This window comes from Carlito syrichta, unplaced genomic scaffold, assembly GCF_000164805.1.
Source record: "Carlito syrichta isolate Samal-C Ts95f unplaced genomic scaffold, Tarsius_syrichta-2.0.1 Scaffold309319, whole genome shotgun sequence".
NCBI lineage: Eukaryota > Metazoa > Chordata > Mammalia > Primates > Tarsiidae > Carlito > Carlito syrichta.
The window spans coordinates 165,840-184,562 of NW_007253415.1; the positions used below are offsets into that span (position 1 = coordinate 165,840).

At 36.9% G+C, this 18,723-nt stretch overlaps 1 protein-coding gene across 1 annotated transcript; it reads left to right on the forward strand.

Moving 5' to 3' along the window:
* The first annotated feature begins 16,811 nt into the window (after nt 1–16,811).
* LOC103269597 (olfactory receptor 5L1) lies at nt 16,812–17,747 on the forward strand. Its single transcript, XM_008067161.1, has one exon. It carries the CDS (start codon nt 16,812–16,814, stop codon nt 17,745–17,747), a length of 936 nt encoding a protein of 311 aa, XP_008065352.1.
* Nucleotides 17,748–18,723: the final 976 nt, after the last annotated feature.

Consider the following 18,723-nt stretch of genomic DNA (forward strand, 5'->3'; position numbering starts at 1 on the left):
CCAAAATCTCTGGGATGCCGTGAAAGCTGCTGCAAGAGGGGAATTTATACCCCTACAAACGCACATGAAGAAAATGGAAGGATCACAAATCAATAGCCTAACAAGCCACCTAAGGAAGTTGGAAAAGCAAGACCACCAAAACCCTAATTTCAGCAGAAGAATCAAGATCACCAAAATAAAAGCTCAAATACAGGACAAAGAAGACAAAAAGATAATACAAAAAATCAATGAAACAAAAAGCTGGTTCTTCAAAAGGATAAACAAGATCGATGGTCCCCTAGCTAGACTGACCAAGAAAAAGAGAGAAAAAGCCCATATAAACACAATCAGAAACACAAAGGATGAACTCACATCTGACCCTGAAGAAACACAAAAGATCATTAGAGACTACTATGTACACTTGTATGGAAACAAACTTGAAAACCTTAAGGAAATGGAGGACTTCCTGACATCACACAACCTGCCCAGGTTGAAACAAGAAGAAATTGAGACCCTAAATAGACCAATAACAATCAAGGAAATTGACTACATGATAAGAAAATTAACTACAGTAAAAAGCCCTGGTCCAGATGGCTTTCCAGCAGAATTCTACAAGACATTTAAGGAGGAGCTGATACCAATCCTACTGAGGGTATAGCAGGCAAAAGAGAATGACGGAATTCTCCCCAAATCATTTTACAAAGCTAACATCACATTGATACCCAAGCAAGGTAAAGACTCAAGAAAGAGAACTACAGGCCAATATCTTTGATGAACATAGATGCTAAAATCCTCAACAAGAACTTAGCAAAACGGATTCAACAATACATCTCAAAAATCATCCATCATGACCAAGTAGGTTTCATCCCTGGGATGCAAGGCTGGTTCAACATTCGTAAAACCATAAATGTAATTAAATACATCAACAGATGACAAAACAAAAACCACATAATTATATCATTAGATGCAGAAAAATCTTTTGATAAAATACAGCACCCCTTCTTGATAAAAACCCTCGAACATCTAGGCATACGGGGAACATACCTCAAAATAGTAAAAGCCATCTATAAGAAACCCACAGCAAGCATACTCCTAAACAGACAAAAATTGGAACCATTTCCCCTGAAAACTGGGACCAGACAAGGATGCCCACTCTCACCCCCCCCCCGTTGGGAGCCGAGACCTTGAAGAAACAAACTATGGAGCATCTGATTACAAGAAGTATGCTGGTTGAGAGAAAAGCTCTGGCACACAGTGACCATGTTGAAGGCAAAAGGCCCCATGGATCCTGTTTAATAAACTTTTTGTCTTCCTGCTTGTGCATGCTCACAATTATTATATAGTTTGTTGAGTAGTAATGAGATCTTTAATTTATATTATAAGAATGTATACAAAATGTTATGATTTTGATTGGAAAGACTTAAACAGTAATAGTTACTTATAGAAAAACCTTTAAGTTTCGTTTAAGCTTTTAAGTTTTCTTTTCCTAAAAGTTATCTTTAAGTTTCTGAAGACTAATCTTGAGATTCTTTAACAATACATTAAAACTTTCTGTTTGACTATATACTGAAACTTTCTGTACCGAAACTCTTTTTGTTGTTTTTGCCTCCAACCAAGCTGATTGCTAAGGAACAAGCTATGCCGATACTCCCCTGTTACGGTTTCTGCCCCCAGCCAGGCTGTTCAATAAGTTACTATAGCAATGGGATTTCTTACAAACAGTTATGCACTAGCTTACAAGGAAATAGATTTCAAAAATAATTAGATTTGTAATTTTATTAAGTTTGAAGAAAGGCTAAAAATAAGTTTATAGTTTTATAACAATAAGAATCACACCAATAAGTTTATAGTTTTATAACAATAAGAATCACACATTGATGATAGTTATACATCTATGATAGTTTAGATTAAAGAAAAATTAATAAGATAAGTATAAGTCTACAAGATATAGCATAGTGTTGAAGTTTAATCATTAGATAAAATAAAATTGTTAAATCTAGATGTGGTTAAAAAGACTCATATGAATCATTGTAAGGTTTTATAGCTTAGAAGTAATTAGTTTTGGATTAAGTGTTAAAGAATTACATAGCATTATATTTTGTTAAATCATATAGGTTAATAGAAAATTCAAGATTTTATATTAGGTAGAAATAAAAATAAACTTATAAAGTATATTAAAATCATGGAAAGCAGTTTGTGAAACTATTGTAAAAGCTCTGCATTTATCATCTTGACATAAGCATGATATGCCTCATGGATTCGTGATTGTTGGGGCAAACAGATCTCATGATGTATGTTTCTGTAAAAAACGTTATGCCCTGTGGGACGTGTAAGCCCCCGGCGAATGTTTGTCATATTGCTAAGGGTGATAGAAGAATGGTATATGAATGTTTGTCATATTGCTAAGGGTGATAGAAAATGGTATATAAGGTGGAAGAAGTTTGAATAAAATTTGGAATGGTCTTGGCCAGACCTGACCCAGAAGAACTGCCTCCGAGTCATTTCTTCTCGCCATCCTGATCCTCCCAATTCAGGCCCAACCCCCTCAAGTTGGAACTGGCTTCCAACACCCCACCTTCAATATACTATTGGAAGTCCTGGCTAGAGCAATCAGACAAGAGAAGGCAATCAGGGGTATCCAAATAGGAAAAGAGGAAGACAAGTTATCTCTCTTTGCAGATGACATAATTGTATACCTTGAAAACCCAAGAGAATCTGTCAAACACCTCCTTACACTGATAAAGGACTTTGGCAAAGTCTCAGGATATAAAATAAATGTACAAAAGACAATAGCATTTCTTTACACCAATAATGAACAAGCAGAAATTGCCAAAAAAGCACAATTCCATTCACAATAGCCACAAAAAAATGAAATACCTTGGCATCTTCCTAACCAGCGATGTGAAAGACCTTTACAATGAAAACTACAAAACACTGCTCAAAGAAATCAAAGATGACACAAATAAGTGGAAAAATATCCTATGCTCATGGATTGGAAGAATCAACATTTTGAAGATGTCCATCCTATCTAAGGCAATCTACAGATTCAATGCAATACCCATCAAATTACCAGCAACATTCTTCTCAGACCTAGAAAAAACAACACAGGAATTCATATGGAAACACAAATGACCAAGAATAGCCAGAACATCCTTAGCAAAACAACAACAACAACAACTGTTGGGAGCCAACAACTATAGCTACATGGCTGAGGCCTGTAAAGGCCCATCTGGAAGATCGCCTCTGATGTAGGATATCAGTTATACCTATAATATTGGCGTGTGATTAGTGACCAGTGTGCAAACATGGCAGTAAAACTTATAAGTAAATATCAATATGCCTGATGGAAAGTGCACAGCAGAATTATTTTTCTCTGTCTTTCTAAGTTTTACTTCTTTCAAGACATTTTTAAACTTCTATTTTCTGGTAGACTGGTTAGTCAGCTCTTGTTCCCGAAAGCAGTTTCCCCTAGGGCTAAGATTAGAAACTAAATTACCATAATAGTTTTATTGCCCTGCTCTTAGCCAGGCAGAACGTTTTCTTTTGTTTCATTAATTACCGAAACTCTGTCTGCTTCAGCCCATAACCACCATCATGGCGGCCATGCATTTCCTTGTTCAAGAGTGTGACAGCTACTATTTGATTTTTAGAGTAGACTTGTTAGGATAAAATATACATATACACTCATAGTTGCATAAATTTATGCTTGCTGTTTTGTTTCCTTTTGCTACATTATTCAAATATATAGTTACTATAAGATTTATAAAAGAATTAATGATGAGGTATTAGCTTAATATAGGATATAGTATAGTATTAAAAGTCAATCATTAGATTATATAAAAATTAAAGTTTAGACATATGAAACTCATATGAATTATAGTAAAGTTTGGTAGTTTATGAATAAGTTTTAACTGAGTTATAAGGCGTTACATTAAATCATAATGGGATAATAGTATAACTAACAGCTAAGTCATTTAAGTAAACTTATAGATTATAGTATAGTGTTAAGTTGATAATATTAATCGTTAACAAATATTAGGAGTCAATGAACTTGGATTGAACCTAGAGTTAACTTAGAAAGTTTTTTGTATTAATCAGGGTTTAGAACAAAGGGCATAATATGAATGATTTATTGAACATTATGGAAAACACTTTGAATGATCTGTATCGAAATTGTGCACCTGTGACCTTAATGTGGGTTTTGTGAAGCACGACAGGCATCATGGAATTCGAATTGTTTGCTTGGAACTTGCAAATCTCATGATGGTCTTGTGATGCATAGTTTGTAAAGCGTGATATGCATGGAACTTGTACGCCCCCAGCAAGTGATTATCACACTGCTGGAGGGTATAGAAAATGGTATATAAGTTGGAAAAGGTTTGAATAAAATTGGCTTCAGTCCTGATGAGACTGTTCCCAGAAGAACTGCCTCCGAGTGGTCTCTTCTCTCCATCCAGATTCTCCGGTGTGGTCCTAACCGACCCTTGGTTGGAGGGGGTACTCTGACAAACAACAACAACAACAACAAAAATAAAAAACAAAAAACAAAGCAGGCGGTATCACATTACCAGACTTCAAACTTTACTATAAAGCTACAGTAATCAAAACAGCTTGGTAATGGTACAAAAACAGGCATATAGACCAATGGAATAGAATTGAGATTCCAGAAGCTAAACCTTAATTTTTCAACCAACTCATCTTTGACAAAGCCTCCACCACCTACCACTGGGGAGAGAACCTATTCAGTAAATATTGCTGGGAAAACTGACTGACCACATGCAGAAGACTCAAACAAGACCCCTATCGTCCCCATACACAAAAATTATCCCTAAATGGATCAGAGACCTAAATGTAAAACCTCAAATCATAAGAACCTTAGCAAATGCAGGACACACCCTTACGGAATTGGAACTGGCATCCAATTCCTGAGCAAAACCCGAAACCCACAGGCCATAAGAGATATGATAGGCAAGTGGGACCTCATTAAACTGACAAGCTTCTGCAAAGCCAAAGAAACCATCAACAGAGCAGGAAGACAGCCCACAGACTGGGAAAAAGTATTTGCCAACTCCAGGTCCGACAAAGGCTTGGATCTACAAGGATCTTGGATCTACAAGGAACTCAAACATGCTGAAAAGAAAAAAACAAACAACCCCATTTAAAAATGGGCAAAAGATATGAACAGACACTTCTCAAAGGAAAACATCTGAGCAGCCAACAGACACATGAAGAAATGTTCAACCTCACTAATCCTCAAGGAGATGCAAATCAAAACCATACTGAGATACCACCTAACTCCAGTCAGAATGGCAATTATCAATAACTCCAAAAATAACATTTGCTGGAGAGGGTGTGGTGAAAAGGGAACACTCCTACACTGTTGGTGGGATTGCAAACTAGTGCAGCCTCTGTGGAAAATAGTGTGGTGATTCCTAAATGCTCTAAATATCAACCTCTAATATGACTCCACAATCCCCCTACTGAGAATATACCCTGAAGAACTCAAATCATCCTATCAAAAAGATACCTGCACATGTATGTTTATTGCAGCATTGCTCACAATAGCAAGAACCTGTAATCAACCATACTGTCCATCAAAAGAGCACTGGATTAAAAAAGTGGTACACATACACGATGGAATACTATGCAGCCATAAAAAAGAACAAAATCAAGAACTTTGCAGCAACCTGGATGGAACTAGAGTAAATAATACTGATTGACCTCTCACAGAAACAAAGATCTGAGTATCACATGTTCTCACTCATATAGTGGACCTTGAACATCCATCATAATACTCTAAAAAAAGGACTGACAGTGGTGGGAAACTATGGGTGGGGAGGGAAAGGGAGGTGGGATTAACGGTAGTCAATATCTGTCTGGGGCGGTGGAGACACCCCTTATCAACAAGGGTGCCTGAATGAAGCATATTTGTATACCTAACCCTTACCTGTTCCCCATAATATCAAAATAAAAAAATATTGATATATATTTAAAAAAAAGATTCTGTGGGTCACTTTTAACAAGTTACATGTGTCTATTCCTCAGTTACTTTATTTGTAAAGGTGTCATAAAGGAACCAATCTCATTTAATTTTTAAAGATGAAATGTGTTAATAGTTGCATTTAGATTAACACATAGCACATAGGAAGTGTTCAGTAAATGTGAGTAATTACTATTATTTATAGTAAAAAAGTATCAATTATTCCCACCCCTTTTTGGAGAATCTGTAGTATGGCTTCAAATAGTATGTCATTTAAGAGGGAGCTTTTGAGTATATGACAGATAGAAGTTTATAAAACTTCCTCCTCCTCCTCCTCCTCCTCTTCTTCTTCTTCTTAGCTGGAGTCACTCAATCACCCAGGCTAGAGTGCAGTGGCATGCTCAGGGCCACCCCAGTATCGATCTGCTGGGGCTCCAGCGATCATTCCACTTCAACCTTCCAAGTAGCCAGAACTACAGTTGTGCATTACCATGCCCGACTAATTTTTTTACATTATTGTAAAGAGGTCCTGCCAATTTGCTCTGACTAGTCTTGAACATGCAGGCTCAGACAATCCACTCACCTCAGCCTCCCAAAGTGCTGGGGTTACAAGTTGAGCCACCGAGCCTGGCCCCAATATTTCATATTGCCAATGTGAGTACTGGTTCAGAGAGGCAATGCTTAGATGCAGCACACCATGTTCTTTAATTCATCATGAACTCTGACTGTAGCTGTGTTAGATTGGAATAGTATGCTTAGCCTCCCTGTTTATATTCCATAGTGGTCAATAATTGTTGGAATCCCAAGATACGGTATTTTTTAAAAATTTCATGCTGATTTCCCACAGAGACCAATGACTGCTTTGGGAAGCTTATGAAACTTGGGCCCTAGGGACATACACACACAAAGAAAGTGTCTAACATCTCCCATCATAATGTATTTAGAAATAGAAGAAGCAGTGTCTGCCCAATTGGTTGGTTGGTAGGATCGACTACACTTTGTATTTGGGGGCATAAACATGGGTGATTTTATCTGGAAGATGGCAGATTGATTTTTTTTCTCATAGAGGTAATTTATTATAGTCGTATATAAGAGTAGTAAGACTTATAAAGGAAGGCAGGAGATTAGACAGTTTCTAAAAACATGTGTTTTATTCCTATCTTTATCAGAAAATATTTTAATAATTGGCACTCTTTCAGCAATGTTTTTGCATAAGGAATATGTTTTTGTATTAAGGAATAATCTTGATAAGAAATGGGAATAACTTAATTTTAATTTCATCTCCTAACAGTTATTAGTATGAGGGCAAAAGCAGTGTGAAGAAAGTGGGATGAATGTTTGTTTTCTCTCTCCTTTATCCTTTCCTTCACTTACACTCTCTCCATTCAGGAAACCTGATGAAAACTGCATGGGAATTTTCCCAACAGTCGCCTTGATGTTGAGGGTGGCAGAAAAAGTGGGGCTGTTCATGGAGGTACAAGGACATATGAACCATCACTGAAGCAGAAAAAAAGAGGAATTATTTTGGCTTTGTTCAAATAAAGCACTTTTTTGTTGTTTTTCTTTCTTTTTTTTAGATAGAAAAACAATGTGTATTCAGAAAGTGACAGAAAGAGAGAGATTTACCTCCCCAAGTTAGAGGAGAGGGCCAAAGCTTAGCAAATAAAGCCCTTTGAAATGTCTTTTGTAACTTTTTTAAAACTATGGCATTATTGACATTTTGGTCCAGATAATATTTTATTGTACCTATTAAGGGCAGAGGGGTGAAGAGGCGTGACCTTCCTGTGCATTGTAAGTGTTTAGCATCATTTCCACTAGATGTCACTAGCATCTCTTTCTTGTTGTAGCAGCCAACAATGCCTCCAGACACTGAAAACTGTCTCATTCCACCTGTCACTGATGGTAAAGAAGCACTGCTCTATGGGCAATTAGCAGTTTGATTTTTTGTCTTTAGACTTGAAAACAGAAAAGATACCTCAAAAATATTTACTACTTTGAACTTAGGGAAACACAAATAACTCACTGTGCATGGCCATTTAAAAAGAGAAAACCTTATTATGAGAACAACCACTTGTTTATGAATTGGAATTTAATAATTTACATATTCTGCACATATTTGAAATCAGTTGAAAAATAGAAATAATATCTGACTGTGTTGGTTTCTACTATAGATTCTTCTTCTTCCAGGAATACACAACACGTCCCTCTATAGTCATGTATTTATTTACCAAGGCTCAGGAAGAGAGAGAATAAAGTCTCTTTGCACTTGTAGTGTAGTAATAGCCTGGAAGATCTCTCCCTCTAATTTTAAAAGTCCACCCTTCTTCCTCATTCCACCCCATGATATTTGTGTTTTGTGAGAAGTCAGGCAAGTTTATAGATTTCTTCTTTTAAGAAATGGGAATAAAAATATTTGTTTTGTATATTATAAGAATTAAGTATACAATACAGTGTGCATGTGTATGTGTGTAATTATACCTGTAAAATCTAGTTGACTGTTTTTAAACTTTTCCTTTTATCACAATCATTTTTATTTCATTTAAAATAACTCAAGCTGGGCCCAGTGGCTCAGCCTGTAATCCTGCGCTTTGGGAGGCTGAGGTGAGTGGATTGCCTGAGCCCACGGGTTCGAGACCTGTCTGGGCAACTTGGTGAGACCTCATCTCTACAATAAATAAAAAATCAGCTGGGTGTGGTAGTGCGTGCTTGTAGTTCCAGCTACTTGGAAGGCTGAGGCGGAGGGATCGCCGGAGCCCAGCAGATCAAGGCTGCAGTGGCTGGGAGCGGCCACTGCACTCCAGTCTGGGTGACAGTGTGAGACTACAACTCAAAAAAAAAAAAAACAAAAAAACCCTCAAGATTATCATTTTAATAGTTGTATTTTTTGTCAACACACATATATACTATAATTTTTGATCATTTATATCTTATTGGACACTTTATTTCTAAGTTTTAATGCATAAATTATGCTATGAGGCAGAAGTGGGTAATTTTCTTTTCTCATATTTTATTTTAAATATGTGGGGTACAATTCAGGATTAGTTATACAAATAGTCATCATACAGGCAAAGTTTGAGCCTCCCTTTGGTCCCCACTTTGCCTGGTTTGAGATCAGGTACCCTTATTGATAGTGTGTCCCATTCCAACCCCATCCCAGCAGTATCCCACTACTGCCAATCTCTTTCTTATAGTATTATGGTAAATGTTCAGCATCTGCTTATGAGTAAGAACACGTGGTACCATGTTCTTTGTTTCTGTGATAGATCACTGAGTATTATAGACATTAAATCCATCCAAGTTGATGAGAAGTTCATATGTTTGTCATTTATGGCTGCACAATATTTCAACATGTATATGTACCACATTTTAAAAATCCAGTCCAATTTTGATGGGCAGCATGGTTGGTTCTATGTTTTTGCTATTGTGAATAGTGCTGCATTAAACATGTTTGTGCAGGTGTCTTTTTTGTAGAATGATTTGAGTTCCTTCATATATTTTTCCAGTAGGAGGATTGCTGGGTCATGTGGGAGGTAAATTTCTAGTTCTTTTAGAAATTGCCACACTGTTTTCCATAGAGGTTGAACTAGTTTACTTTCCCATCAACAACGTATAGGCATTTCCTTTTCTCCGCATCCTCACCAGCATCTGCTGCTTTTTTGATTGTCTGTTTGTTTGTTTTAATAATGGCCATTCTTACTGGGGTTAGGTAGTATCTGAATGTGATTTTGATTTGCATTTCTCTGATGATTAGTGAGGCTGAGCACTTTTTCTTGAGTCTGTTGACTGCCCGTATATCTTATTTTGAGATGTGTCTATTCATGTCTTTTGTCCACTTTTTAATGGGGTTGTCTTTTTCTTTTTGGCACGCTTGAGTTCCTTGTAGATCCTGGATGTTAGACCTTTGTCAGATTTACAATTAGCAAATATTTTCCCCCATTCTGTGGGTTCTCTCTCTCTCTGCTCTCTTGATGATTTATTTTGCCTTGCAGAAGCTTTTCAGTTTAATGAGGCCCCCCTTGTGTATCTTATCTCTTATGGCATGGACATCTGGGGTTTCAATCAGGAATTGGTTGCCTACTCTGATTTCTGCAAGGGTGTCCCTTGTATTTTCTAAGATTCTTATAGTTTGAGGTTTTATGTTTAGGTCACTGATTCATTTAGAGGTGATTTTTGTTTATGGTGATAGGTGGGTTCCTGTCTCAATCTTCTGCATGTAGTCAGCCAGTTTCTTCTCACCATTTACTGAGTGGCTTCTGGTGGAGGCCTTGCTGAAGATGAGTTAGCTGAGAAATTGAGGTTTTGCTTCTGGAATCTTTATCCTATTCCATTGGTCTATATGCCTTTACTTTTACCAATATCAGGCTGTTTTGATTCATAGACTTAAAGTGTAAAGTCGGGAAGTGTGATACCTCCCACTTTGTTTCTTTTGCTAGGGTTGTTCTGACTATTTGTGGTCATTTATGTTTCCATATGAATTTCTGTATTATCATTTCCAGGTCTGAGAAGAATGATGTTCATAATTTAATTGCTATTGTGTTGAATTTGTCGATTGCCTTTGGTATAATGGACATCTTAACAATATTGATTCTTTCTATCCTTGAACATGGAATTTTTTTCCATTTCTTTGTGTCTCCTTGGATTTCTTTGAGCAGTGTTTCTTAGTTTTCATTGTATAGTTCTTTTGCTTGTCTGGCTAGGAAGTTACTGAGATATTTCATTGTTTTTGTGGCTATTGTGAGTGGGATTGTACTTTTTATTTGTTTCTCTGCCAGTTTGTTGATGGTGTATACTAATATGACTGTCTTTTGCACATTTATTTTGTTCCCTGCGACTTTGCTAAAGTTCTTTATCAGTGCAAGGAGGTTTTTCATAGATTCTCTTGGATTTTCGAGGTATAGGATAATATCATCAGCAAAGAGGGTTAACTTTAACTTCCTCTTTTTCTCTTTGAATATCCTTGATTTCCTTGTCTTGTCTAATTGCTCTAGCTAGAACATGTAATACAATGTTGAACAGGAGGGGTGAGATGGATAAGCCTGTCTTGTTTCGGTTTTCAGGGAAATGCTGCTAGTTTCTGTCCATTTAGTAATATGCTGGTTGTGAGTTTATTGTAGATGGTGCTTACTATTTTGAGGTACTATTTGTTCCTTCTATGCCTAGGTGTTCATGAACTTTTATCAAGACGGGTTGGTGAATTTTATCAAGGCTTTTTCTGCATCTAATGATATAATCATTTAGTTCTTATTTTTACATCTGTTAATGTATTTGATTACAATTATGGTCTTGCATAATTACAATTATGGTCTTGCAGATGTTAAACCAGCCCTGCATTTCAGGGATGATGCCTGCTTGGTTGCAGTGGATGATTTTTGAGATGTGTTGTTGGATTCTATTTGCTAGAATATTGTTGATAAGTTTTGCATCTCTGTTCATCAAGGATACTGGCTTGCAGTTCTCTTTCTTTGTTGGCTCTTTACTTGGTTTGGGTATCAGTGTGATGTTAGCTTTGTAAAATAATTTGAGAAGAATTTCATCTTTCTCAATTGACTGGAATACTTTCAATAGGATTAGTATCAGTTCCTCCTTGTATGTTTTGTAGATTCTGTTGGAAAGCCATCTGGTCCAGGGCTTTCTATTTTTATGATGGAGTCAATTTCCTGAGTTGTTATTGGTCAATTTAGTATCTCAATTTCTTCTTGTTTCATCCATGAGAGGTTGTGTGATATCAGAATTTCCTCCATTTCATTTTGGTTATCGAGTTTGTTTCATTACAGTTGTGCATAGTAATTTCTGATAATCTTTTGTATTCTAGCTAGTGATCCATCATTCTTGTTTATTCTTTCAAAGAATCAACTTTTTGTTTGTTGATTTTTCTATGATATTTTTGTCTTCTATGTCTTGTATTTTGGCTTTTACCTTGTGATTTAGATTCTTCTGCTAAAGTTAGGCTTTTGGTGGTCTTGTCTTTTCAACTCTCTTTGGTGATTTTTTTGACTGTTAGTTAGTGATCTTTTCATATTCTTGATGTGTATTCATAGAGATATAAATTCCCCTCTTAGAACTTTAATTTCTGTTTTGATTTCTGGGTCGACCCAGTAGTCATTCAACATCATGATATTTAGTGTCCATGTCTTCGTGGGTTTAGGGGAAATTTTATTGGTGTTGGTATTTATTTTTATTCCATTGTGGTCTGAGAAGGTGCGTGGAAGTATTTCAATCTTATAAAATTTGTTTATGCTTGATTTATGGTCAAGGATATGGTCAATCTTGGAGTACATTCTATGTGGTGATGAGTAGAATTTATAGTCTGTGGTTGTTGGGTGGAGTGTTCTGCAGGTATCTGTTAAGTTCATTTGGTCAAGCATCAAGTTGAGATTCTGGATCTTTTTTTTTTATTTTTTGTCTCACGGTCTGTCTATCTAGGCTTGTTAGTAGAGTATTTAGGTCTGCAGCTATGATAGTGTTAGTCAATGTTTTATATAGTTTATTTAGTAGTTGCTTTATGAATTCTGGTGCTCCTCTGTTGGGTGCATATATATTTAGGGTGGATATTTTTTGTGGATGGATTGCATATTTTATTATTATGTAGTGTCCTTCCATATCTTTTAAAATTTTTGATAGCTTAAAGATTGCTTTGTCTGATATTAAGATTGTGACTCCTGCTTTCTTTTGTAATCCATTCACGTGGAAATTCATTTTCCATCCTCTAACTTTGAGTCTGTGCGCACCCCTCGTGGTGAGATGGGTTTCCTGTATGCAGGAAATTATTGGACTATTTTTTATGCAGTTTGTCATTTTGTGTCTTTTCAGTGGTACATTTAGTTCATTCTTGTTCAAGTTGATTATTGAAATGTGACTGTTTATCCCCATGATGAGGTTCTTATAAAGTATTTTCTTTATTTGTTTTCTTGTAACTTTTGGGTTGATGTAAATGTGTGCTTTCAAGTTTGTGATTACAGTGTATTCTTTATTGATTTTGTGTTCTCCTGTTCTCTTGAGAGGTGCATGGTCATCTTTTTTTTCTTTCTTCTGTGTTTAATACCTTTCTAAGTATCTCCAGTAGAGCTGGTCTGGAAGCTGCATAATGCCATAGGGTTTGGCTGCCTGGGAAGGATTTAAATTCTCCATCACTGATGAAGCTAAGCTTGTCTGGGTGGGAATTTCTTGGCTGAAATTGTTTAACTTTGAGGATTTTGAAAATCAGATTCCAGTCCCTTCTAGCTTGTAGTGTTTCTGCTGATAGGTTTGCCACTATTCTGATTGGTCTTCTTCAGTAGGTAGTCTGACCTTTTTCTCTTGTTGTCTTTAGGAGTTTTAAATTTTGCATCTACTTTGTATAGGCAAATTATTATGTGTCTAGAACTTAGTCTTCTCATTTGATGTCCTGCTGGGGTTCTCTGTTTCTCTTGTGTTTGGATGGTCACATCACTGGTGAGATGGGGAAAGTTTACTTGGGCACCTTCCTGGAGTAGTTCTCCAAGGTGTTCCTCATTTCCATCTCTTCTTCTGGGGTACCAATCAGGCATAGGTTTGGCCTCTTGATATAATCGCACATCTCTTGGTAACTTTGTTCTTTCTTTCTGAATTGTCTTTCTATGTTTTTTTTAAGCAGATCAAGTTAATTCTATGTTTTGGACTTCAAGTTCCGAAATTCTTTCTATTAATTAATTCTGCTTTCCATGCTTGTCATTTTGTTATTTATTTCCTGGAAGAAATTTTTTATTATGGCCAAAATCTCTGTTGCAAGTTCATTCAGTGTTTCATCTTGTCTTTCTTGTGTCTTATTCACTCTTTTCAACCATTCCTTAATCCCTCTTGTATTTTGGAGCCAGTTGTTGGTGACTTCTATTGTTTGGGCTTTGAGGTTTTAATTTACAGGTTTTTTTCCCCTCTTTCATATACTGGGAATTACCTGCATGATTTCATTTATTTTTCATGATTTGGGGCAGATCTCTTTTTTCTCTTTAGTTCTGTTTTTCAGTGGCAGTGGGAAAGGCTTTCATTCCTGATGTTTGCTCAGTACTCTATTTTTCACTGACCAGGACTCTGAATTTGCTCTATTTTGAAACAGGGTTGTGGGTGGGAAATTTTTCTGTCGCTTGTAGTCTTGAGAGTCACATAAGGTGGAGGATGGGGAGCTAAGATTCAGAAATTACTTGCAAATCATGATGTTCACTGATTGTAGTATGGACTCCCTGAGACCCACTCCCCACCACCACTCTATATGATGTTGCAATGGGTATGTGTAGGTATCGCCTGAGTCCAAGATACAGTAACAACAATGAAGGGAACAGAGAAAAGTAGAATGAAATAAGACAGACAAAAATAAAAATAATTTTAAAAACACAGAAAATCAAAAGCAGAAATCAAAGAAAAAAAAACAATTAAACACATACACACACCTGAAAACAAACTAGAAAAAAAAGTAAAACAGAAAAACAAAAAACAGGAAAACCAAACCCACATGCACACACCCAACACAAAATGAAAGGAGAAAAAAAAGAAGAGAGAAAAAAAGGAATTTAATGTGAACACTCACACATATATTTACACATACATTAAAATAAAAGAGAGACAAGCAAAAAATATCTGAAAGATAAACTCTCAATCATTCATGTACACTCACAAACAGAAAACAAAAAATGAAAGAAGATAGGCAAAAAAGAAAGAAAAGTAAGTAAAACAAAAGGTGGGAGGGAATGCAGATTGAACCCTTACATACACATTTATGTACAGAAGAAAGAGAAAAATATTATAAAACAAACAGAAAAAAAATGAAAAACAACCTGCACTCTTGCAGCACGTTCTGTAATTTTTCATCTCAGCTGCTCACTGGTAAGCCCCTCTGCTATCTCCTATGGAGTGGCAGCCTCATTCACAATCTGCCCAGTGTCCAGCCTGGGGTTAGTGGGGGTAGATGGGGTTTTGGTGTTCCCCTCCCACACTGGTATGATCAGGGAGATCCCTTCCAGTTGGGAAGTTCAGGATTGTCTCTTCCCCAGTATTGGTTGGGGGGGCACCCCATCCAGGCTTATCCTGCAGTAGAGTACTATCATGGTTGATGTACAGTCTAGACCTGTGTTCATTCCCCTCTGTAGTGACCCAGCCATGTGGGTCTATTGTTCAGAGGATTTGGGGAAGGAGGGGTCTGAGTCAACCCCAGACTCATGCTGATCTCATCAGGTGTCTTTCTTGTTCTTATCTGGTCACACCCCTTGTGCCACAACTGAATCAGGGTAAGGAGTGGGGCACCTGAGATTCCACACTCGTCCTGTTCCTCTGAGGTTTGTGCTTCAGGATATTCTTTCTGGGTCATTATCAACATCTGAATAGTTAATCCACCAGTCATAGAGATTAGGTCTGCCACTCTGTGGTGAGCAAACTGGAGTACTTTCCTGCTCAGTTTGCAAGAGGGTGGCAGGGTGTCTATTTCCATCTTCTCAAGTGGAGCCCTGCCTCTGTCTCCCTAGCTGTGCTCCCTTTGCAGACCTTGCTTCCACTGTCTGTCCAGATGCTGCAGTAGTGTGGCAAAGCCCAGAGCTGGCAATCACTCCAGGTATCTTCTTCCCAGGAAGGGCTTTGCCAAATTAAAAAAATGGTGCTCAGCTTCTGCAACCCAGGAAAGCACTGAGGTCCAAGCACAGCAGCTGCAACACCAGCCACTTCACCAGGAGGACCTCGGCCACTTTCTCCTGAGTTCCCACTCAGTCAGTCACGCACAAGCACACTTACTCACAAACACATATGCAAAATTGTCCATATACTCACTCATTCACACTGAGACTTGCATAGTCCAACTGGCACCATCACTATCTTTCTTCCTTCCTTGCATTTTTCTTAATGATTTCCTGAGCACATCTTTGATCAGTTTTTCAAATAGATTCAAAGCAGTAAATTCACTTACCAAATAAATATTTTTTAAGCCTGAGGACTCATAATTACAGTAAAGTTCTGCTCAAGAGTACCAATTCCCTGCTCCATGGCTGATACTGAAGAGTGTAATTAACAAAACTTCTATGCAAATTTTATGGAGAAAATGTTAATATAGTGTATAAAATTGACTTTCTCCTTTTAAAATATATCAACAAAATATGAACTTTTGCAGTTTAAAATTTTAATGTCTGAGTGGAAAACTCAGAGAAGGATACTATATATTTTAAAAAGTATTTCCTAACATCTAAATATTCAGAGTTTGTCAGGAAAAAACGTATTTTAAATTCATATATCAACATAGTCAGTTAAATAATTATTTCACTTCTTTTCTTTTTCTTTTTCTTTTGAGTTGGAGTCTAAATCTTTCACCCAGGCTGGAGTGCAGTGGCACAATCACAGTCACCATAGCCTCAGCCAGCTGGGCCCAGGCGATCCTTCCACCTCAGCCTTCCAAGTAACTGGAACTAAAGGCACACTACCACACCCAGTTTATTTTTTGATTTATTGTAGAGATGAGGTTTTGCCATGTTGCTCAGTTTGGTCTTGCACCCCTGAGCTCAGGTAATCCTCTCGCTTCTGCATCCCAAAGTGCTTGGATTATAGACTTGAGCCACCACTCCCGGCACTTCTTTTCTAATGATTCAGTGACAAGCTTTCAATTGTGAAACATCAATTAAAAGAATCACATAATTTCATAAAATGCTAGTGTTTTTGTTGGATCTCTGAATTAAACTGAGTTTTATGCATTTTTTATACAATATTTGACTTTTCCTAAATTTCAGACAAAATTTCTATTCCTTGCTGATAAAATTAACTACCTTACTTCCTGTGATGTTTTATAGGAGAGAGCCAAAAATAAATTTTAAATCATATAATGGAGAATAACATTTTTTTCTCTAACCCCATATAAAGTGGAAACATGGACAAGGAAAACTGTACCATGGTGACAGAGTTCATTCTCCTTGGATTATCTGATGTCTCTGAGCTGAAAGTCTTCCTCTTCTTGATGTTCCTTCTCATCTATGGAGTCACATTGTTGGCCAACCTGGGTATGATTGCACTGATTCAGGTCAGTTCTCAGCTTCACAGTTCCATGTACTTTATCCTCAGCCACTTGTCCTTTGTGGATTTCTGCTACTCTTCAATCATTGTGCCAAAGATATTAACTAATATTTTCAACAGGGACAAAGCCATCTCCTTCCTGGGGTGCATGGTGCAATTCTACTTGTTTTGCACTTTTGTAGTCATTGAGGTCTTCCTGCTGGCGGTGATGGCCTATGACCGCTTTGTGGCAATCTGTAACCCACTGCTGTACATGGCAACCATGTCTCGGAAGCTCTGTGTAAAGTTGGTATTGTGCTGCTACCTGTATGGTACAGTGTGTTCTCTGATTCACGTATCCTTAGTTCGTGAGATCCCAATCTATAGATCCAATGTGATTAACCATTTCTTCTGTGATCTACCCCCTATCTTAAGTATTGCATGCTCAGATGTCACTGTAAATGAGGTTCTGCTCTTCACTGTGGCTACTTTCAATGAGTCTATTACCCTCATGATCATCCTAACCTCCTACTTGTTTATTCTCATCACCATCCTGAGGATGCATTCATCAGATGGAAGGCACAAAGCCTTTTCTACCTGTGCCTCCCACCTCACAGCCATCATTGTTTTCCATGGAACAATCCTTTCCATTTATTGTAATACCAGTTCAGACAACAGTGAGGATGTTGAGAAAGTGGCTACAGTGTTCTACACTGTAGTGATTCCCATGCTGAACCCCTTGATCTATAGCCTCAGGAACAAGGACTTCAAAGAAGCTCTCAGAAAAGCAGTGGGCTCCAAAATATATTATTAAAAAAGATTGTATTAACTGACTTCAAGATTCCAAAGTGGTAGCAGATGGAGGGTTAGCAGGAGGGGTGCATATTGGAACAGAGAAAAAAATAAGCAGCTTAGCAGTTACGAGTTAGTCTTGTTTGATACATTCACCTTTGTGCCTCCCAAATTTAAAAGAGTAGAATTGAACCTGTCTCAAATTTTGTACCCAACTTACTTTTGTCTTTCATAAATCTGTAATGTCTTAAATGGATAAGAGTGGGCAACCCCCTCGGGTCATCTCCCACTGTGGGAGTTTTTCTGTCCTCTCAATAAATCCTCCTTCCTAAATACAAACACACATACATACATAAATGGATATAAGTAACAGTGTCAATAAGACACACATTTAATTTGCTGTAAAATCTTCATAGGTCTAATAAAAAAACTCATAAGAGTGACATTTTATTTAGTATCCATTTTGTTTTTCATTATGGAAACTATAATTACTTTCAAAATAACATTTATGCTATTTTATAATGAAGATCACACTATTGTCAACCAGTGAATACAAAATGAGAACTTCATATATGTGCATGTTTTTGTGTTTATATATATCTCAATGTTTCTACTTTTAAATGTTTATTGTTCATTTTGTTTTTCCATTGCTATTTTATTGTTGCATTGTCCTGTACTATTGAAATTTTGGTTACTTTGTCATCTGATACAGACAAAATAATGTTTATTTCACAAGAATCTTAGGAAAATTGAATTAAGAAAATGGAATCATGTGGAAGGAGCTTAGAATAACTCAAGAGCTTAATAGCATAATTATCTCTTGCTTTCATATATGTGTATATGAATACATATATTTGTTTTAAAATGTTATTGTCAATAGCAGCATTTCTAAATTGAGCCTCTTATCTCATTTCATCTTTACATATTATCATCATACTAACCTTAAAAATCGTTGTGGATGAGATGCTTACTGACACATTGAAGTGGGCTGCTAACCT